Source organism: Gambusia affinis, linkage group LG05 (assembly GCF_019740435.1).
Source record: "Gambusia affinis linkage group LG05, SWU_Gaff_1.0, whole genome shotgun sequence".
In the NCBI taxonomy this organism is placed as follows: domain Eukaryota; kingdom Metazoa; phylum Chordata; class Actinopteri; order Cyprinodontiformes; family Poeciliidae; genus Gambusia; species Gambusia affinis.
The window spans coordinates 14,925,317-14,948,231 of NC_057872.1; the positions used below are offsets into that span (position 1 = coordinate 14,925,317).

At 37.9% G+C, this 22,915-nt stretch overlaps 3 protein-coding genes across 4 annotated transcripts in view; 1 reads left to right on the forward strand and 2 right to left on the reverse strand.

Moving 5' to 3' along the window:
- Positions 1-438: 438 nt before the first annotated feature.
- On the reverse strand, positions 439-8,611 carry plekha8 (pleckstrin homology domain containing, family A (phosphoinositide binding specific) member 8). The gene is made up of 13 exons (XM_044117591.1): positions 8,321-8,611; positions 7,782-7,898; positions 7,543-7,698; positions 6,643-6,764; positions 6,258-6,416; positions 6,093-6,133; positions 5,716-5,834; positions 5,015-5,345; positions 4,352-4,437; positions 3,354-3,412; positions 2,871-3,072; positions 2,680-2,741; positions 439-1,716 (listed from the first exon to the last, which is right to left on the reverse strand). Exons 1-13 carry the CDS (start codon positions 8,358-8,360, stop codon positions 1,519-1,521), a joined length of 1,692 nt encoding a protein of 563 aa, XP_043973526.1. The 5' UTR covers positions 8,361-8,611; the 3' UTR covers positions 439-1,518.
- A 763-nt stretch (positions 8,612-9,374) lies between these two features.
- fkbp14 (FKBP prolyl isomerase 14) lies at positions 9,375-14,812 on the forward strand. 2 transcript variants are annotated; one of them, XM_044117595.1, is made up of 5 exons: positions 9,375-9,467; positions 9,596-9,736; positions 9,944-10,095; positions 11,327-11,454; positions 11,541-14,812. In XM_044117595.1, exons 2-5 carry the CDS (start codon positions 9,678-9,680, stop codon positions 11,697-11,699), a joined length of 498 nt encoding a protein of 165 aa, XP_043973530.1. In that variant the 5' UTR covers positions 9,375-9,467; positions 9,596-9,677; the 3' UTR covers positions 11,700-14,812. The 2 variants fall into 2 exon arrangements, with proteins under 2 accessions (XP_043973530.1, XP_043973528.1); XM_044117593.1 differs by having other exon boundaries at positions 9,444-9,736.
- A 713-nt stretch (positions 14,813-15,525) lies between these two features.
- Positions 15,526-22,915, reverse strand: part of chn2 (chimerin 2) — a 34,319-nt gene continuing 26,929 nt past the window's right edge. Inside the window, exons 8-13 of the mRNA XM_044117592.1 lie at positions 21,277-21,361; positions 18,844-19,017; positions 17,541-17,618; positions 17,193-17,330; positions 16,998-17,103; positions 15,526-15,945 (exon numbers count right to left, since the gene is read on the reverse strand). Of these exons, the coding sequence (XP_043973527.1) occupies positions 15,774-15,945; positions 16,998-17,103; positions 17,193-17,330; positions 17,541-17,618; positions 18,844-19,017; positions 21,277-21,361 (753 nt within the window). The 3' untranslated portion in view covers positions 15,526-15,773. The remainder of the gene's footprint in view (positions 15,946-16,997; positions 17,104-17,192; positions 17,331-17,540; positions 17,619-18,843; positions 19,018-21,276; positions 21,362-22,915) is intronic.

A 22,915-nucleotide genomic window follows, 5' to 3' on the forward strand; every position in this document is an offset into this window, starting at 1 on the left:
TCTACAGGACATTCAAAAACCAGTGACCAAAGTGAGCTTTTTGATAGGATTGTAATATTAGAACAATACATAACTATGTAATATTGCAACAGGCCATTACTAGTGACAATTATGTGCAACTGAAAAATATGCAGAACTTCTACAAAGAAATTATAAATTTTGTAATATTTACTTCAGAAACCAACCCACCACATTGTCTCACTAAAGCTCAAAAATTTGGCTCTAGTTTCTGTTTTACCGTGACTCAACTGAGACGAACCTTAAAGCCAGCGTCAAACTACACTCCTCTCATTAGTCAGCATTTCAACAAATGCATGAGAACTGCCATCACAAAGTAACGCACTCATCCAAAACAAGGTGAGAGAGAAAAGAAAAATGGAATTACTCAGAAATTTCAGTAGACACAAAGCCAAAACAAAAAAAAATTAAAAAAAATGGTCACTTTAGTAACTGTCTTAATTTATTTGACAAAATCCAAACATTTGGCTCGTCTTCAGTCCAACATGGCACCGGTGTTGCTTTAATATATCAAACATGCCCTCGTTAAACATGCACCATGGATCCAATATTCATCCAGAGGATGTACACAATTCAGAGACATGTCAAATCGGATTTATTACACCATATATATTGCAAATGCACTGAATGCATAGGCTTGTTTCAGCATAAACAGGAGTTCACTAACATTCACTAACATTTCATTCTTGTGTTACGACACTGAATAGGCAGCAGAGGCTTACGCTTCTCCTTTTTGGTCCCTTTAAACTCTTTACGCTGTGGCTCAAAATGTGATGAAAAAATAAAACTAATGCATCATAAAATTGTTGTTTTAGGGAAATAATTTAATTAATAAAATTACACAAAATATGTTCACAGCCAGTGTAAGAAACAGAGAGAAAAAAAAAAAAAAAAGCTAGCATGATGCAACTGAGTCAGTTCTATAAAGCACTATCAAATACTGGAGACTTGTACTGGGTGCTGTGACACTATGACTGTTTATTTTGCCATAAGTGCTTTGTGCTGTTACATGGCATCTCTTCATTTCATGAAGCCACAGAAAACTTTTATGACATTAAAGGGTAATAAAAGACAGATTCCAGGGATATTTTTGAAAAATAAATACAGTGGAGTTATACACCTAAAAATCCGGCTAATAGTAAAATGCCACGACACAAAAATAGAAAAATAAAAATCAGGAACAAATGGCACCTTGTAGAAATATGGCTGGAGTCTGTATAACTGAAAGCCTTTTTTTCCCAGTGCCACTGCTGTCTTAAAACAGACCAGGAGTATCAATTTCTTCAGTTGTTACTTTTTGCTTGTACAAGCCCTTTGTTGGCTTAAATAATCTCTTCAAACTGTACTGCGGAGAACTTCAGAAGCCACCGAATGACCTCCGGTCGCCATGACGCATGCTAACAGCACAGTCTGGCACCTTCCTGTCAGCAGTCCGTCGCTGCTGTGAACATCAGCGAGGCTCCGTTGCCCCTGGACGTCTGATACTCTGTCCTTCAGGTTTCACACCACCTCATCAGACTCCAGGCTGTATTCCTCGTAAAGTTCGTCCAGAATGGTCAGCTGCTTCTCCATGGCCGGGAGGTACACGCCCAGATCCCTGTGCATGCTGCTGGTAAAGTCGCTCCTCTGCTCATCCCCCTCTCTTAACACCAGGGCGGCGGTGAAACTCTGATAGGTCGGGGCGGCTCGTAGAGCCAGCTGTCGAGGAAAACAGTAGTGGCTTAGGTGTCACGCTTCTGAAACGGGGTGAGTGTTGATGTGTGCACAGAGTTTCAGTACATTTTACTGCACAAAAAAAAACTCTTCCAAGTTTGCAGTTCCTTCTAAACAATTTTGCAGGGAGGAACAGACAGATTGATGGATGGACAGAAGAATAATAGAGAGATGGATTGATCAATCATGGATAGAGGCATCTTGCCAACACATGGATAAATTGCTGATAATGGAAAGATGGGTGGACAAGAGAGCAGGATAAAGAGATGAATGGTAGTCAAGGAGTAAACAAAGAGAAGGATGGGCAAATTGATGGATGGATAGACGGTGACGAATGGATGGACAGACACATGGATCTATGTGTGGAAAATAGGTAGATGGACATATGGTCATGTTGTCACAAGATCTATTGACTAGAACCGATAAAATGCAACCAGAATCCAATGTCAGCTAGAGAGAAAACCCGACAGGCTCCTTTGTCTCTGCATGTCACATTTTCACCTTGCAAGGTCTAAATAAATGTCCTCCTTATTCTTATCTAAACTCTTGTAAAAGTATTTTTTTTTTCATGACAGCAAAAAGAAGGATGGATAAAGAGATGGGTAATGGACAGACACAGGATAAATATGGAGGGACTGACGGAAACAAATAATGGACACATGGATAATTTTGACAGAGGCATGGACAGCCGAATAAATCAGAAAAAATGAAAGGATAAATGGATAATGGGAAAACAGATGGGTAGATGATGGACAATGAACAGACACTACTATGAATAATGGACAGACATGTGGAACTTTCGGATAATAGAATACAGCAAAGAGTAAAAGAAAAAAATATATATATATAAATATTTGCTACTCTCTACTTTCTTAACATCGCTGATCCAGAAACCTAAATACTTGATACTTTTTCAGCTTGGGAACCTCGTGGGTAAGAAACACTTACAGCAAAAACACCTCGCACCACCCATCCATGGTACTGCCTTAGAGTTTTCCCATAAGCATTGTCTGGACGAAAAAATAAAAAAATATATGAAAAATTAAAGAAAATCATGAAACTAACAGCAAACACAGATGCAGTTCTATATATTTGAAGACCTTTGTAAATTTATGTCCTTAAAGAACAGAACCACTCACTCAGTGCTGCCTGGATGTCTTTTTCTCCTGCATTGATCTCCGACAGAAACTCCTTGAGGAACTTGAGGCCTCGTCTGAGCCACAGCAGAGCCTCGGTCGCAGAGTTTCGAACCTGGGCGACGCTCGTCTGCACTTCGTGCAAAACAATAGACTGCAAGGTGGGGAAGCTGTCAGGGTCGGACATCAGCTTCTGCTGAATTTTCTGCGGAGACCAGTGAAAAGGTTATGCTGCCTTTCATCTGAAATGAACGCAGTATATTATAATCCAATGACTTCACTTGTTAAAAAGTGAAGAAACAGTACATTTATTAAACATTAAAATGATGATTTTTTTTTATTTTTGCCAGATCACTCATTTATATTGTCACAATATTTAAAAGCACATTAAGATCCAATCGACATTTACACCAAAATTTAAACAGCAAAATCTAAACCATGGTAAGTCAGTGTAAAACAACATTTTACATTTAAAACTGAACTTACCTTGATATTCCCAACAAAATCCATTTTAACTGGTGCAAAAACAGTGGAGCCCAGTTTGTCTGAGAAGAGAGAGTCCAGAATAGCATCACTGTTGCTTCTGAAGTTTCACTTTTATAGTGCATTGAGTTAGTATGAGTTCATTTAAAAGAATAAAACTGATTGCAAGTTTCCAATGAAGGAGGTAGAAGTTCATCATATTACAGACTTAATGACAGGGTTACTTTCCATCCTAATTACTGTTATCCTTACTAAATGTAAAAACACTTCAAATATGAGAATTCTGACTTTTTTTTTTTTAAGATAATTTTTTACTTACGATCATTTAAGATCATTTTTACTACACGGTCTTCTTACTTTTTTCCCATCTCCAGATAAACAAAGAGCATAAAGATTGTAGTGACAACTAAGGTGGCTGCTTGCAGTTCATAATTACATTCAGACTCCAGTGGAGTTTGATTAATATGAATAAGGTCTCTCTACACTGTGAGAACAAAGACATATTGTTGTGAGTTATGAGGCTCACTCAGCACATGGCTTTATTAAGATGACGGAAAATGGAGCGGACTCCATCCTTACAGCCTTTCCCGTCTTGTTAACCACTTTAAAACATCTGTGGACAAAACTTCTCCCACTTAATTTCGAGGATGATTCGGAATAAAAATTGAATTTAAAAGTTTGAGTTTGCCTTCTGCTTTGGAGCATATGTGTTTATTTGCATACAGACAGATTACTTGGTGTATGTTTCCAAAATTACAGTAAACTGTCCCATGTGGCAACAAATAAAGACATCGTAACTCAAGTTTGATTACAGCCGAAATAAATGCAGGGAAACGGAAGCAGAGAATGAATCTGAGACAAGTGGCATGCACACATAACAAGAGCAGAATGGGACAAGAAGTATTTTCTTATTAAAGCGACCAAAAAGGCAGATGGGTGTAATGTCAAAAAGGAGCAGGAAGAAGAGAAATACGAGTAGCGACTGCGAGTGACCATCCTACCTAATACAGGCACTATTGCATAGCATGAGTCCAAAAACTCTTGTGAAGGAATACCATTGTCGTCATCCAGTCTCATATCATTAAATCTAAAAAAAAAAAAAAAGAGATTCAAAGAGGACAATATATTAAATGCAAGTTGTTTCTATTTTATTTACTCAACTCAGGACAGAAAAAGTAAAGGAGGTACAAACATCCACAAAGAAACACGACACGGAATAAAGTCTGGCAAAACCTGAGGACTACTTAGCTTCTTTGGCTACAAATAAACATATTTAGATTTTTTTTTTTGACAGAATAGATAATAAATACACTAGCACACTAGTGATTAACAGAGAGCAAAATAAACTCTTACAAACCGAGAAATGAGATGACAGCCTCACTATCATGTGACAAATAGAGAGACTGCAATAATAAAATACTTAATTCTAACTTTATTTAGTTAATTTTAAAATTTAATGAAGATTAGTACTACCTAATTTAAACATATTAAAAGAAACTATGTGCAGGTGAATTAACCGATGCAGAGTAAGTTCAGCAGCTAAATAGTTTAAGTTGTTTGGTTCTAATACTGAGGAAGAGGAACGAGAGGCGATCCCTCAGTACGCTCACGCTGCACCCTGAGACTCCTGAGAGACTGGACTTTCCTGAGCGACGTTTTCATACCTGTGACTCATTGTGTTGAAGAAAGTGTCCACCTGTTCTGTGTCCGACTCCGACGAATCGCTCGGGGTCTTGAATTGATCTTGGCTCTCTTCTTGGTCAAAAATGGCTTCCTGTTGGCACTCCAGCACGACGCCACTCTTTTCTCCTCTATTGCCGTCATGCTTTCCGCTTTGGTCCCCTTCGCACAGTTCTTGATCACGCTTCTCTTGATCACATGCTTTCTCAATATCTCCTCCTGCTTGTTGGTTGTAGTGTTCAATCTCAGCGGCCTTCTGGGTAATGTGTGCAGCCGGGAGGACTTGCTTGCTATGAATGATTGATGACTCAAAGTCTGCATCACACAAAACAGGATACATGGACATTGTATGTTATTGGAAGAAGTTCGTCACTGTTAACATTTTACTGCATCATGACGACAGTGCACACTTGTAAAGCTAACCGAGATGTGACTTCATTTCACACTTTACCTACATCTTAATTAGTACAAAGCTTTTCTTGTCATAGCTTTGCCTGGAAATTTTAAGAATTTCCAGGCTAATTATTAAAATAGCCTGGAAAAAAAAGAGAAGTGTTTCCAATAATCTTTCACTTATAACATACAAAAACCCTGGGTGTTAAAAGGAAACATCTGCGGAATGCAAAGAAGATTTTCATACCAGGGAACCCTTGCGGGTGTAAAGTAGATAGGAAACCTGACTGACCTGATGGGGGAGAATGAGGATCTCCTCTGTCTGGCTCATCTGGTCCTTCAGCTGCAGAGTCAAGGCTCTGGTTGCCATGTGCGCTTATTTCTCCTGAGGTTTCGGTCAAATCTTTCCACCTAGAATGCACAACAAAATACGTTATTTAGAAAACACCTGTAAATTTTTTGTTTTTATTTTTATTTTTTTGCAAGATCATAATTTTAGTTGGCAGAAACTAGAAATGAGGTTTGCTTGCTAATAAGCAACCTCAAACATAAAGATCAGATTCAGACTGACTTTTATCGATCTAATGCGACTTATTAGACCAAAAAAAGAGAGCAATATTACATAAAAGTAACAAAACAAACAAACAAACAAACAAACAAAAAACCTACTTTTCTCCAAGGTTTAGATTTAAATGATTGGCATGTTTAATCTGTTGGGAAAACAAAGTACAGAGATTAAAATAACTTCAGGTCTTGAAAACAGGATAGAATTTTTATTATTACACTAGCATCAGGTTGAACTGATACACCGGAGAGTCTAAAAGGGAAGCATACCTTCTGGGGTTTAATCGCCGCGACTGGAGGAGTTCCTGGCGGACTGTGCGTTCCTAAATCTGTTGTGAAAGTACGGTTTGCTATCTGCATGCACTCCTCCAGAGTTTTAAGGAATGTGGTGCATGTCGACTTCACCATGGTTCCAGTGTCTATGCCAGTCTGAAACAGCAGCCAAATAAACACGTTAGCACAAAGCCAGCGCTGATATCGCAGCACTATTTGGTGACGCAAAATATACACACATAAGTACTTGTGATAACATGTACTTCTTGTTTCCTTGATAAGTGAGCGAGAGAGCACATAGGTTTGATGAATTGCAGCTGAAGTGCGCGCTTTCACAAAAACAAACGGCTTCTCTAATTTCATCGGCTCAACCAAACGTTACCTCCACTGTTTCTCCCAGCTCATCATTCTCCTTGATTTTGTTGACTTGCTGCAGAAGGAGGTCACAGTACAATCTGAGCTCTGACATCTTTGTTTTTAATGCCTCCGTGTTCTCCTGAAGCTCTGTTGCAAAGCAAAGAATAGAAGAAAGAAAAAGTGCTTCAAAAGAGAGCTTCCACGTATGAGTTTCTCAGCATGTGTGAATTCTGTTTATCGGTCACAGTAAAGTACAAACAAGAAATCTTCTCAATCTGTTATGAGTAAAAGGAATGATTTTCGTTATACTCTTTTGCTTCCATGAAGCAAAGACTCATTTGGATTTTTAAAAGACAGATTTGGACTTTTAAAAATGCTTCTGGTCATCAAAAACATTATCATTCTGTAGAAATTAAAGATGATCCATCTATCCCTCCTAATAAGACATGGTTGTTTTAAAATGGCACCTAACAAGCTACAACCTGCGTACATGATAAGCACCTGACTGCAAGACTAGCAACACCAATTAATATCAACTCTCTATGCATTCAGTAATTATAGTTTTAGGTGCAATAAGCATGTCTACTTGAAAACTACCGCTAAATTTAGCTCATATTTGTAATATTGAATATTACTCAATATTTTAGGTAATTTTTGTAGCAGTAGTAATAACTATCATTTTAAATTATAGCAACCATTGTAGCTTTACTAGGGGTTTACAACAACATAACCACATATCAGCCTATGCTTAGCTCTATGGAAAACACTTTTGTGGCCAAATTGAATCATACAGATTTGTGATTCATGCAAAAAAAAAAAAGGATGGCAAACATTAAGACTTCTGCACAGTCTTGTAGAAAACTTTAAAAACACCCAAATATTATACCCCATTTATTATATATCGTATCCATTTGTGCTTCCACACCTTTTTCCCTCTTGGTTCTGTTGTCAGTGAGGCAGGCTTTGGCTGTGCCCAGAGCCACCAGCCATTTCTGCCTCTCCGCTGCGTTGATGGCTCTCAGGTAAAAGTACTGCTCTCCTGGTATGATCAGGTCAAGACGTGTGGAGTCGGAGGAATGAACTGAAACATCATCGAAAACAAAATTTAGCACTACAACTAAATCAACAGCTGCAATGTACAGGGGGAAAGCAAGCTTCGCTGACCTTGGATTTCACAAACTGAAATCTTAATGCTGCCTTTGCAACCTTTCCACGCATCTTCTTGAGAGTCGTAGTACGACAAAGTTCCTCCGTCAAGAACAAACCAGCGAGGCTGCCAGCCTAAAAACAGACAAAACAGTTCCTGTTTTATTCGTGTCATTTTAATGTGAGCATAACAAAATGCTACAGAGCTTGATCAATTTGCTTGGAGTTATTTACGTTGAGTTAGCAACAACTAATCAGTTGGCAAATCAGATTAGAATGACAGATTGAGTGGAAAGTAGTCCAACTTGCTTTGATACTATTTAAATGTTTATAAAACAAGAAACACTCGGTGAATAGCTCATGTGGCAAGGTAGTAACAATAATCATTTTAACACAACAACGACAAATGAAGTCCGAATTTTAAACGAAGAGTGTAGCTAACGTTAGCTTGTCGATCTCAAACTCAATTCAAGTGAGCTTCTGACGTTTTGTGGCGCTAGCTGCCCTCAAACAAGCTCTAAGTTTAAAAACATGTCCTCATTATAACATGAACTCACCGCTGATGTAATTGGTCCACTTATGCAGCATACCTTCCATTGTTTAATTACGTCTTTTTACCGTTCATTACTTGTTTATCACAAGATGTGTGGCACAGCTGATTGCAGCGACTCCATTGGGCCCAGAATGTGAATTGCGGAGCGACGTCCTTGGGTTTCCATTTAAACTACGTCAACAATAATACGTAAACGTCTTCGTGAATAAACGTCTAACCAATCATGAAAGACGCTGCCATTATTGCTTCAGCCTACGTCAAGAGAGATTGGAGTAATGTTTTGCGTGGATTGTAAAGATTGGCGTTCAACATGACCAACGGAAACAGATGAAATTACCAATGGGCGGGGCTATACATTTTCAACCAATAGTAGTGAAAGTGGGCTGACAGCCAACTGTGGCTACATTGCGTGGCAGTCGGCCGGTGAAAAACTCGGATAGAGTGATAACTTGGCGGCGGAGGAGGAGTTAACTTGTGCAATAGCATGAAAATGACCGAAAGCCACCTGCAATTTTTTATTTTTTTATTTTTTATTTTTTTTACAAACAAATATACAATATTTGTTTTGTATAGACAAATATTGATACCTCTTGCTAGATTATGTACTGTACAAACCTAGCAAACTATGTGATCTAATCTCACGACTCTCAGGGGAACCAGGAAAGCTAACTTTTTGAAACTTCATATGAATAAAAGCAATTGAAAATGTGTTCAGGGTACAACTCAATTTTTTTTTTTTTTTTTATCCGGTGTACATGCTTTCTTTCTCGTGCCACCCTGGGCATTTTATACCCCATGTAAAATAAACTATTACTGTGCATAAAGACACAATACATGTGCAAAATGACTGATAAATTATATTTCTTATATTTTCAAATGTTTTACTTAGTAGAAAGAATAAATGAGAGTGGACTTAATGTACATGTAAATCCAGTTGAAAATGTTTAGATTGTGATCTGTGAAAACAAGTTAAATACAGGTTCTCCTCTGTGAACTAAACTCAAAAATATATTTTTAGGGGTGAATTTGCACCGTCCTTTCTCCAACTCATGCAACGTTTCAGTGGTGTACCAACCACATCCACCCAGAGGAGCGATTGCCTCGCCAGCTGACAAATGATGCGCACCCTTCTGCAGAAGTTTGTCTGCCACGTAAGGGATTTTAGCAGTTAAACTTTTTAATTTGTGTATATTTTGCGAAAGCTTTGACAATTGCCTTCAAACATGATGCTGTTTACTCTTTGTTCCTTATTGCCATCACTGTTTGATTTTGTCACTAGTGGAAAACTTCCAGAAGCCGATGTGAAAATTGAGGTGATACACAAACCTTTTCTGTGTCACCGAAAATCAAAATATGGAGACATGCTTCTTGTTCATTACGAGGGATTCCTGGAGAGCAATGGCACTATGTTCCATTCCAGGTAAAAGACGTTAATACTCGGTGTTTCTTTCTGTATTAGTCCACGTTGTTCAGATGAAATTACTCAGAATTGTGAAATCTGATCAACTGATTAATTAAATATACAGATTTATGGGAATAATATGCCACAATACTAGATTTATTCAGCTGTTATCAAATTTCTGTGATCTTGACTTTAAACTCTTGTTGCTCATTTGATCCCTGGCAGCCGCAAACATGGGGACAGAAATCCAGTTTGGTTCACTCTTGGGATCCGAGAGGTGCTTAAAGGTTGGGACAAGGGTCTGCAGAATATGTGTGCTGGAGAGCGCAGGAAGCTGACTGTCCCTCCATCACTGGCATACGGAAAGGAAGGTCAAGGTATTACAGATTCAGTGCAATAATAATAATAATAATAATAATAATAATAATAATAATAATAATAATAATAATAATAAAACTCATCATACACATCTTCTTGAAAAGATATTGATAACCGTCTTCCAAACTCATACCCAATGTGTTTTATTGGTATTTGACAGACACACAGGTATATAATTTTGAAGTGGCAAGAAAATTATAGATGGTCTGCTATTGTTTTTCTAGTTAAAACTCAGAGAAATGTTGTGGGCATATCTATGTACACTTCTACCCGTTAAAATCCAGTGCAACCAGATGCCTTCAGAAGTCGCTTAGCTAATAAATCATCTCTGCGTAACCTAATCTCAGTATAGTTCCTGCTTTTCTGTAAGGGTCTCAGAGGGTTTATTAGAGAACATTGGTGAACAAACAGCATGGAGACCGAGGGTTAGGTTACACCACAATATCTGAAACTTTTTACATCTCATGCAGTACTGTCTAATGTATCACCTGAAAAATGGCACAGCTGCAACAAGACACCTGTGAACCTAAACAGGCAAACAACCAAGCTGTACACTTAAGAGGCACTAAGAACTCTATTGTAGAGAGAAAGGCATTGGAGGATCCATATTATATTTTTGGTTTATATGTAAAACACTATGTTTTGTAGAAAACTAACTGTGCATTAACACTCTGAACACACCATTCCCAAGGTGGTAGCATCGTCATGCTTTTCTTCAGTAGAAGTAGGGCAGCTGGTCAGAAGGTAAGGTAAGGTAGTTTCATTTAAATAGCACATTTTTAGCAACAAGGCAATTCAAAGTGCTTGCTGGGAAGATTGATGGAGCTAAATACAAGGATTTGTTCGAAGAAAATCTGCTAGAGGCTGCAAAAGACCTGAGACTGCGACAGAAGTTTATATTTTTCAGTAGAACATCAGTTCATCCAGTGGTGCAAGAGAATGGCTTAGATCAAAGCCTATTCATGTGCTAAAATGGCCCAGCTCAGATCCAAACCTAATTTCGATTAAGATTCTGTCAAGACTTGAAAACCTCTGTTTACAGAGGTTTTAGAGACATATAAGATCATGTATAATGGTTCTTACGTTTGACAATCATTCTCTACTTGGTGTTGGTTTGTCACAACAAATTACAATAAAACACATGGAGGTGTTTGGCTGTAAAGATTACAATACATGAAAAATTAAAGGAGTAGATGTTTTTGCCTGAGCAAAAACCTTGTTTGTTTACAGGTAAAATTCCTCCAACCAGCACCTTGATATTTGACATTGAGCTCATGGAGATCCAAAATGGTCCCAGGTCCCACGAGTCTTTCCGGGACATGGATCTTAACGACGATTGGAAACTCTCCAGGCAGGAGGTGTGTCTTTTCGACTGTCCTTTTTCTGTGTCAAGACCAAACGACGTTATTCGAAACTATCTTTTAATTTCTTTTCGTATTTTCAGGTGAAGCATTTCTTGAAGAAGGAATTTGAGAAACATGGTTACTCGCCCAATGACACACATCATGAAGTGATGGTTGATGACATCTTCAAAAATGAGGATGAGGACAAAGACGGCTTTATATCAGTTAGGGAATTCACTTCCATACATGATGAACTCTGAATGACGGATTCAACTTTTAAATTAGGTTGGTGTTTTTTTTGTAGATCATCTTTGAAACTAATCAAACTGATCAATCTATTCCAATCACAGTAGATTGATGTTTTAAACAAAGACTTTCACAATTTCAAAACTACATTAACCATTATTGTAGGATGTTTTGTTTCATGTTTTTTTATTTTATTTATTTTGACCTAGAAGTTTTATGTTTTATATTCATTTGCACAATTCAGAACTTATTTCCCTTGGACACACATGTATAAATGTCATAGTTCTTGTTGCTTTAAGATGATTAAACAAAATTTTTTTTATGAAATAAACTACTTTTAAAAAAAATTTTTTTGTAACCTGTCCCAGTCTGTAATGATGCAGGATTTCTGGTCGCTTCTGTGCATATTTACCACTAGAGGGCACTCTTGCCTTTAGTCTTACAAGCGCTTTCATCTCTTTAAATCCTCCCCAACTGTAAAAAATGCACAATCCCCCACAGTAGCTGACTGACCTATATATTTTTTCTTCAAATTGAGAGTAAAGTCACGTAAAGCATCACTTGTTATCGGAACCATATATTATGCATGATGGAGTAATGGGAGTTGAAGATGTTTGAAATTTTATTTGGTTTCAATCTCCATGTTAAAGGTTATATTTCCTCATGTACTCCTTTGTTACATTTCAATTTAAACTTTTAAAACACAAAATGAACATTTGAACCGCTTGCAAAATAAAGACTTTCAACATTTATTGACTGATGCACCTACATCTTTATAAACATGGCACCAGAGTCTGGAGATATAGCGGAAAGGCACAGCATCCAAGCTGCTTGAGGTTTATGAAAACAGAGGTATGTCACTTTTATATATTTGTTAGTACTACCCACATGTGATGGCAGTATTATATGAAGTAGATAATCTTTGAAAAAATTTGGCTCCTCTGTCTTCTCCCCATGGACCTGCTGTCATCTCAATAAATACACCACTAGATCAGGAACAACCAATCATATCCTGGAGGAGGGTCTTACTTTCACCCTTTCACCTTGCTCTCTGCTACGCACAACCAACACAACAACAGGACCTGCCATGAATGCTCAGCCTAGTTCCATCGATGACGGTGCACAAACGGTCTTCCTGTAACAGTACATTGTTTTCCACTTGTAACATATTTAGCAGCACATACACTAGCTTGATTGACAGCGCAAAGACACTCCACCTGGCTCTGATTAGTGTTTTTGACTTGCTGCGGTGTTGACCGCCTCCATATCAAGCTGCAGGTGGTAATTCATGCAAAAGGAGCCTTGATCATGTATTGAGTGCATTATACTGTAGAGTACATGGACAGACCTTCAGTGGGTTAACTTTTCTGTTTAAAAGAAATATTTTGAAATTGCTTTGAATGTGATAGAATTTTCAAGAAACTGAATTTGTTGGCCTTCATTAGCTGTAAGACAATCAACAAATTGAATGAAAATATAAATGCATCACTGTATATGTTATGGGTCTATGTAATACCTGAGTTTCATGTCAAGAACTGAATTACTGAATGCACTTTTTGATGAAATTCTAATTTATTGAAATGCCTTTGTATCTATTGCCTTCAAATTATGTATTGCATGGCATACCACTATCAAAGTGGTTCACAGGCTTGCTCCTGACCCCAAGCTTGCAGCGGCTCTCGCTGTGGCTCCAAAGCGACTGCAGAGTGTAAATAACGTGGCCACTAAGCAGAGGCTGTTTAACATGTGGAGTAAATGTGACTTACGGCTCGAGGCTCAGTCAGGGGACTAGTCAAATCAGCAACAAGAAGCAGACTGTTTGTTTCTCTGATCAAAGGAGCCATTGAAGCATGGTACTGCTAGCAGCTTCGCTCCAGCCGTCCTCTTTTCCTTTTTTAAATTATTTTAAACATGGGAAGCTTTGGCTGATCATTAGCTGAATACAGCTGAATAAGAAAAATCTGATTTTGCAAATATAAACCAACTCCAGGAGTTGGGGGATGATGCAACGGAGGAGAGAGAGGGCGCAATCTATTTTAAAGCCACAATGGTGGTTCAGCTATCAACTTATTTCTTAAGCAAGAAAATACTAACTTCTGCATTTAGAAAAATAACGACTTCCCTATTTTTATGCAGGCTGGTTCTTTCAAGTTAAATATAAAGATATGAGGAAATGATTGTATCATTGTTTCTGCAATACTGCATATCTAAAAAAAAAACCCAGATGACAGATGACGTGCATGAGCAACACTCAACAGCCTCAGAGTTCAGATAGAGAGGTGCCTTTAAGTAGCAGGACAGGATGTGACTGTGGTACACCTCTCTCACAAAGAGCACTACTGTTTATTTTTATGCCTCCTTTTCCTCGTTCCTGCAGTTTATTTGGCTTCTGGCGAAATTCAAGCCTTCTCACCACATGCGTGCAGGTAGAGCTGGATCAGTGGGAAAATAAAGCAGGAAGTAAAAATGGTAAACACACCAGATTTTGTTCATGGTCCAAAAAAAAAAAAAAAAAAAAAAAAAAAAAACCCACAGGAGTTGAAATCTAGTTTAGACACGTCTTCAACTCGTCAGTCTACTTCAAACTCAAGTTTGACCTTCTTTAATAAAACATCATTTCATAAATTACATTTGAATTGCAACTGTCACAAAAATACATTTTGATAAAATGGATCTGTAGAAAGGATTCAACAATCACATTAAACCAAGTGATAAAGGAACATGCTTGGCACGGGCGTCACTTTGGGCCCTACGGTGGTGGTTGTGGTCGTCATCGAGCAATGTTACTGGCTTAAAATAACAAAACATATATATATATAAAAAAAACACTACTTTACTCGAACAAATCCCCTGTAATAGTCTGCACACTCAAACTTTGCAACACTACCAACCACAATGTGCACATAGGAGTTTGGCACATGTGCTGCACCCTTCAAAAAGACACAATGTCATCCAATCCGTATAAATGATGGATCCTGAAACTGTCTGCCCTCTTCTGATTTGTCATTTCTGTTTTGATCCTTCTGCAGGTACATCAACAAGCATTTCCAAGAACTTGTATATATAAACTATGGAGCACGAAAATCTTTACAAAATAAATTTTTACACTTGATGCAAAAAAAAAAAAGAAAAAAGTGCTTTATGAATGTCTTGTTTCTTTTTTCTTTAAGTACACGAGTTAAGTCTGACTCTATCTACATTGTATCATTCCAGTGTTCCCGCAAAGTGCAGGTGAGCGTAAATTTGGCTGACCTGCAAGGTTCAGATTAAACAGCACCAGGCCTTCTTCAATTTGGATCCACACTAGTCCTACAGGGTCCTCTGCACCTTTTGCCTCCACCCTTGGTAAAGATGTTAAAGAGCCTTAAAATAACTTCACTTTGAAAATCCTACCTTTAATTTGAGTAGACTTACTCAGCCTAGTCTGCCATCTATTTTACTACCCCAAACTGTTACTATAAAATAAATGTCACCTAACCATTTTTGAAACTGCGACATAAAAGGCTGGGTGTGGATCCAAGTTTCGTCACAGTGAGGCAGAGAAAGACACCAACTCTTGAGGAAGAGTAAGAGCTGCTCTATTTTCTGGATGGGGTTGTGAAGAATATTGAAATCAGGGGAGCCAGTAAATGTGGTCCTGGTAATTTTGGGAAGAATAGTGAAGTCTTAATAGCGAGACTTGTTTATTTTAAGACATCTTTAAAAGGAGGTTGGGGCAATAAGTGTGGAGGGTGCTGTATATCACATGGTGCTTTCATCCTGACTGATCTACACCAGGTAGCAACAGCCTTTAAGTTATAAACTTAGGGAACAAATAATGTAAAAAAAAAAAAAAGAAAATACATCATTATTGCCTCATGTAAAAAAATGGTGCTCTTGGCTGAGTTTGCAAACCCCAAACTTACAGGAACAACAAAATCAACTAAGTCCATCATGCCAAAAAAATTAAATTAAATAAAATAGAAAGCGTTTCATATACGGTTTGATCGCAAACATTTCAGAGTATCACTTTAATACAGTTGGCTTGACTTTCCTCTTTGACAGAATAAATAATTGTTCATCGCCTCCAATTCTGCAGCCCTCAGCCCTCAAAATAAGACATCTTCATGTTCGATCATGAGCTGCACCACCAGTTTCTGCTGCCTCATGTCATTCAGGGTTGTCAACGCGTTCTGCTCCGGAGGCTGCATAAGAGTCGGGCCGAAGACAATCCCCAGGTTCTCTGCATTCATTAGGTTGTACTTTTCGAATGTCGTTACCCTGGAAAATACATCAAAATGACAGAAATAGATTTTAATGTCGAAAGGTTTCATTTCTGGGTTGATTCTCCACATACTGATGTCTTTTCAGTATTTCCAATGCTATTACCATACAAGTAGACTTTCAATTTGAATAACAAGTTTTTTTAAACATGTATATAAAATTTGTCAATGAACCATAGATTACAGCATAAAGCAGCTAAAAGACTATATCTTTTACCTCCAAAATTATTTGTACCCATTGCAAATAGAGTCAGTGAGAATATTTTAAATTCTATCCCTTCTACGTATATCTAATTTGAAAGTGTTTGTGCTGCTCTAAAGAATCCTACTTAACCAGATTAATTGGGAACAGAATTTTTTTTTAGCAGCTCAGCAAGTAATAAAAACCAGCTCTCTGCAGCTGGTATGGGGCAACCTTTGGCTAAAAAGCAGCTGTGCATTGTGGATTGCTCACAGCTCAGCCTTTGCTAAAACAGGCTGTGTTTCAGCGTGACGGTGACCCAAAACACACAGATAATGTGGGGAATAAATAGTGAGCCAACAGAAATATGAACTTTTTCAAGTGGAACAGCAAGTATCTTGACTCGAATCTTATGGATAATCTGTGAAGGGAGCTAAATGCCAGGGTGATGTTATATTCAGAAGGGTATGAATGTATGGCAATGGCATGGCAATTATTTGCTAAAATTGTAATAAAAATAAAGTAATTTTTTTAAAATAAATTATTTGCTAAAATTGTAATAAAAATAAAGTAATTTAAAAAAAAATAAAATTGTATTCTTATATTATCTCACAGGAGATCGATGATGTGGCATTTCCAATCAGACAGCGACCTCTTTGTTGTAACCTTTTGGGACCTTTTTGAGTTTAACTGCACATACCATCGCTAATCTCTAAACATGGACAACAAGCATAATTTTGAGATTCAGCACTCAATGCAAAAACAAAATGTATGTCAATAAAATATATGTATATATGTGAAGCTTACAGCGGGAAATGTCTCTCAGGCAAATTGTGGTATTGCAATGATAACAGATGTTTTGAACTAACCTTCTGAGGTGAGCCATCAGGTAACGTAAGGTTTCATAGTGCGCCGGGGGAAGCTGCAGCAGTCCCTCATGTATCGCCTCCAGTCTGGATTCAGCATTTGGAAGTTCTGTAGGAGCCAAACGATAAGTATCAAAGCGCTGTCAGGCAGCAGCGGCACAGAAATAGCATGGAAATACCATGGAGAGGATCTCTTACTTGCAGCTTGAATAAATTTGGAGTACAAGTCAAATGTAATGACTGGAATGGGAAGGTCTCTCAAGTAGAGCTTCAAAGCACCAGCAATTATGTTGATGTCTGCGTAGGCACTGGCACTGATATCCGCCTTCTCACCATCTGTCGTCAAGGAGCAAACAGTGCATGCAGAGGGATCAAAGGCTGAATTTGGTACAAATGCAAAATGAATGTTCTTGTTCAAACCACATAATATCAGAAAGCGTTATTTTGGGGAGAACTTGCTTGCTGCTCTCATTTAAAGTGAAAACCCGGAGACATAAAGTGTTACAAACAGAGTTCCTGAGGTAAAGAAATTTATGATCAACAAACCTCGGTCAAAAGCAAGTCGAACATCCTCAATGTGCTCCGAGAAGCCAGACACTCTGTACAGACCCTCAGATTTCATACCTGCAAGAGATGATTTATAGATGGATCTCAGTGTTAGAAAATGTCATTGCAACACAAGGATCAATGAGGTTTATTTTTATTTCAAGTAAGTACATTTACATTTTTTTAGTGCCTTTTGAGGAAAAAATTATCTAACGACGCACCCAACAAAATGACAGAACAGACAGAAAGATGAAATATGTACAATTAAGCCACAATGCAATCAAATACAATAAAATAATACAATTTGGATTTCTCAAAAAAATGCCAGACTAAACAGACCTTTTTTCATGTTCACTTCTTGAAAAGGTGAATTAAACCCACAGAACATAAATGAAAGAGATCCCTAGCATACAGTGAAGGTGACTACAACTGCAAAAGCTTTAACATCTTTAGTTTTTAGCCATGATTTAGAAACAGAAAACAACACTCATTCAGTTAATCTTGGAAACCTGGTGGTGACATAAGGCCAAAGAAGATCAGAAATGTCTGAAGTAGTAGCATCCCACTGCAGAACCCCCTACTGTATTCTTTATACAGCTTGCAGCTGTGACATAGCAGCACCTGGACAATTAATCTTTAATGACAGCAGCCATAGGAAATATCACAGAACAAACTCAAAATACGGTATTAGGAAAGCACAAAAAAAGGAATATTTACGTCTAAGAGCAAAACTTCATTCTTAAAAAGGACCAATATTATTTTAAATTAGATTTTGCAACATAATTACTTCTCAGTGTTACACGAGAAGCAAACACATTTTCTGAGTTGTACCAAATTTATTCAGTTAGCATTTATTGTTGGCAGTTGAATATCATCTCAATGATGGTAGATATCACTGAATGATCTTAAAAGGAAGCAAATAAAGCACAACTTGAAAAAGGGCCAAAGAGCACAACTCTGAGTAAAGAAATGTAGTCCGACGTTTGATTTGACAACAAATAGTTTTAAATGACAGAAAAACGAAGAAAATATGTGCCAGAGCTGAAGCAGAAACATCTGGTCAACATTTTAATATCTTAAACCTGGAGTCACTTCTGTGGATTCTCCCATAACCCTGCTCAATACATAGATTTCTGAAGTTCAGCTATTAAGTGACATTTAAGAAAGAGATCTCTACATGCTAAGAGCAGCTTAATATAAAGTCAATTTTTATGAAGAGGGTAATTAGAATCATTTTTAAATGGTGGTCAAATAAGTACTGGACCATTGCTCAAAAGATTTAAAGAGTTCCCTTGGCACATACCTCTGAGTTCTATCTCTCGAATGCACATATCCACCACCATGGGTCTTGTGGTGTTATGAGCTTTGACAAGGGTGGTGAGATCACAGCTGTACACTTTCTTAATTCTGCGCAGGTCCGGCTGGCAGTCACTGGGAACCAGTTTGGAGCACTGTTTGTGTACATTCAGGCCACAATCTAGCAGAGGAGGGGAAAAAAATTAGATAAATGCAAAGAGAAAGAGGGAGAGAAGAGAGAGACAGAGATAAGCCTCTAGCAGATAGCACAATCTTTGCACTAAGCTTAAAGACAGCAGTTTGAAAAGCTTTCCCAGAGCCAGTGATAAACTGCGCTGTCAGACATCGCAGCTGCAGCTAAGCTGTCCCAGTATGCTGCGCCAAACGTAGATAATAGCAGATATAACAACATGGCGGGGTGTTCTTGTTGTAGTTTTAGTCACATTGAGCCTTTTAGACAGCTGAGAGTGAGAGAGCTGTGGATGCTTGAGTTACAGAAGAGAAAGATGGGTGTTCACCTAAAAGTCTCAAAGAGGTCCCTGCTGGATTTCTAACCGCAGAAAGACTGAGGCAGGAGAGAAGAAGCAAAAATAAAGGCTAGTCAGAGTGTGAGAGAGAAGAAAGAAGTTTCTCCTGTTTCCCACGACACATGAGGTGTCTGATGATGCTCGTGTTTGCTTCAGGCTTATCAGTGTGGAAAATATTGCAACAACAAACGATCTGTTTGGTGGAGGGCAACCAAGGCCACCGGTGTAGTTTAAAGATAGTGTCCTAGCAATAAAGAAATCTCATGACCTCTGACAACCCATTATCTCCAATATAAAACCAATCACTTGGTTCTGCTGCTATATTTAAAATGACAAGATGAGAAACCTGCATGTTTTGCTAGTTGAGAAATTGAAAGCCTGCAAGCCTTAGTAGTTCTTTTAACCTTTTACAAATGCGTCAAAAACAGTTTCCTCATTATCTTCATGGGAACCACAGGGCAATGATGTAACAAAAGTGACCTAGCAGATGTATTTTGTGATTTCTATGTATCAGTAGCATCAGAACACACTATGCTTTAGGAAGAGAAACAAGTCTGAGGCTGAATATCATGATAAGGCTTTTTTTTAGTTTTCAAGCTTCCTGGCAAGTCATGAGCACAGTTCAGTTTGTGGAAAACAACACAATTTAATATGGCAGAAAGAACATAGACATTATAAATTCAGAATTTCAACAGAGAAATCACTACACGTTAAACTTTAAAAAAAAAAAAAAGATACTGAAATGGAAAAGTTGCACAGGAGTAGCTATGCTGTGTAAAAAGGTATTATCATAAGAAGTACCGTATTAAACCTGGTTCATGGTCATCATTTCAGTCCTTGCACATGTCAGTTTTTTTTGTTTTTTTTTTTCTTTTTGCTGATTTAGATAATCCCTTTAAATACCACTTTAAATGTTCACTGAATCCCTTTTTGTTGCTTTTTACCATGTTGTTTAAGACTGAGATACACAGTGATCTTTATAATAATGGGTAACAATGTCTAAAAATAATTTGCTTTCATTTTCTTGAGAGTAAGTTAAAGAGAGGGCTAGAGTCAGAGAAATAATGACCGAGTCTAAATAAGAGCAAATAGCATGAGTAGCAGAACTAACAAGAGCAACTCTCTTCAGTGCTGAAGTTGTTGCTGAAGGAAAATACCTCAAAGTTGCTTATCTTTATCAGTTATGTATTTAAAATAAAGTCAGATGAAGCATAGAAATCTAAGAAGCGCTCAAAATGAAAACTATTTTATAAACTTGTCTAAGAAACAATTAGGCTGCAACAGGGAGGAAGACAAAACAGAAAATGAATGCTATATGGAGTGCAGAGTTGATCTGTTTTGTTCTTTTGTCTTTCTGTATGTCCATTATGGAGCAGGGAGAATGTGGAAATCTTGGCATTAATATCAAAATGTCAATGTAAGGCTCTATACTGTCTACAGAAGACACGCTGAGGTTGTTGTTTCATCCAATCCTAATTGCTGATAGAACAGTTTATAAATGGGAACTACTAATTTTGTCTCTTTTAGGAGTAAAATTGTTTTACCAGTTACTTCTCTGCTGAGCAGTAATTAGGGAAAACCACTTATTACAAGAGAGCTAGAAAAAAATATTTTAAATGTTGTTATAATCTTCAATTATAGTTCTATAAAAGAAGTTTGAATCGCCCCAAAAGAAACAGTTTTGTCCAGACAGGTGCATCAGGAATCAACACTTTCACGGCTCACTTGAAAGTGCTGATCACAGAGAAAAAAAAAAAAAACTACACAAAAAAAGGCTATGAAAAACTATCAAATATTATAAATGACACATCCAAGAAAGGCCAGTGTTATCTACAGATAAAACATTCAGTAATCCCACATTCATGCATGTGTCTTAACGTTACACAGCTTGAATGCTGCAGAGATATATTTACCTGAGCAACGGACACCCTGGGCAATGAGGCCCCACATGAAGTTGGCACAGTACTCGCACCAGTGTGGCCCACGGAAGGTATGTACCTGTGGTCAGAAATTTCATTATGTTACTCAGTGACCAGTTTAAACTGGGGGCCTTCCTCTCTGACATGGTGGACTGTTAACCCAAACCACACCGGATGGAACCCCTCACTGAATGGCAGCATATGTGTATACACGAAGCAGATTAAAGGATTTATTACAATGCGTCTGGCATCTGCTGCTGGGCAATTGGATACATGCAAGCAAGCGCAAGGGCAGGCCCGAAAGTCAAAATAACAGATGTACAACCTCCCTGCACACTTAGATCACAGATAAGATCATGAAAGGAGCCACAGGCAGCCCCACATGCACACCCACACGCACGCCTACACACGCACATTGAATAGGTATCGGTGACCTAAAGAGTGCAGAGGTGCTAAAAGCATGTGGCAGGTGATGGGTGGAAGACGGCTTCAAAAGAGAAGTGAACAAAAAGGTGGCAGTCATTATAAACTGCTAGTAAGTGAAACCACAGATAAAGTAAGGCATAAATGTTAAAGCACCAAAGGCAAAGTATCCTGTTATTGTCTTGACAGAAAAAAAAAAAAGTGCAGCGCATCAACACTCTCCATATGTTGTCATCAACATATGGAGAACTATGAACTATGAACCAAAAATGTCTCTAAAAGCTTTTAAATCAATGTTAATCAAAGTGTTCTGCTGTTAATGGATTGTAGTGTAGTGCATCAATTAGTTCCCCTCTGTGCATATGAGTGTCAGCTGGTCGGGTTCTCATAAAAATAGCTGCAGATACATCCTGGAGTCTGTGACAGGACAGGCAAATGTCCAGCAAAAACATGCACAGCGGATCCCAGATGTGTACACAACCCAGTATAACATTTAAAAAAACTGAGATCATGATAAATAACTTTTAATGTCCATATTTAATGTGACATATACCCGACAAATAATAAATAAAGTAAAATAAACAGGGTAAAATAACTTTGTTCCTTTAACCTAAAGGTTTGTTGAAATATAAAACGTTTGCCATCAAGTCTTCTTGATTTCAAACTTGCTATCAGTTAAATTTGATGGGGCTGAAATAAACTTCATCTGTCCTAGAAAGATTGTCAAAACCCTTAATCGTTAGCATTATGAATGATTACGCTTTCCTTAACTGGAGTCAATTTTTGCAGAGAGGTTACTAACAACCCCATACCCACTCTAAAACATGGTGGTGGCAGTGTGATGCTGGATGAGGGATACTTCTTCAAAAGGAATTTGTTTTTAGTGAAATACTGGGCAAAATTGTCAGCAGTTCAAAATACCAGTGAGTTTGACTCCAAACCTTCTGATGTTTGTTGAAAGCTATTTTTTTCAGCACTGCTGTTAATCTGGTCATACATCCAAATCAGCATCAAGATTTGTTCCACACGTTGTCGCCACACATTCAAATCAGCTACAGGATGACATCATCAGAGGAAAAGTGGTGTTTTGGAAAAGCCATGGCCAGAGTAGTGTACTTGAATCTATAACGTTGGGTCACTTCAAAGCGTCCGTGCACTAAGAAATGTCCTCGCAATTTGACAATTTGAGGACTTTAGCGAGGGAAAATGA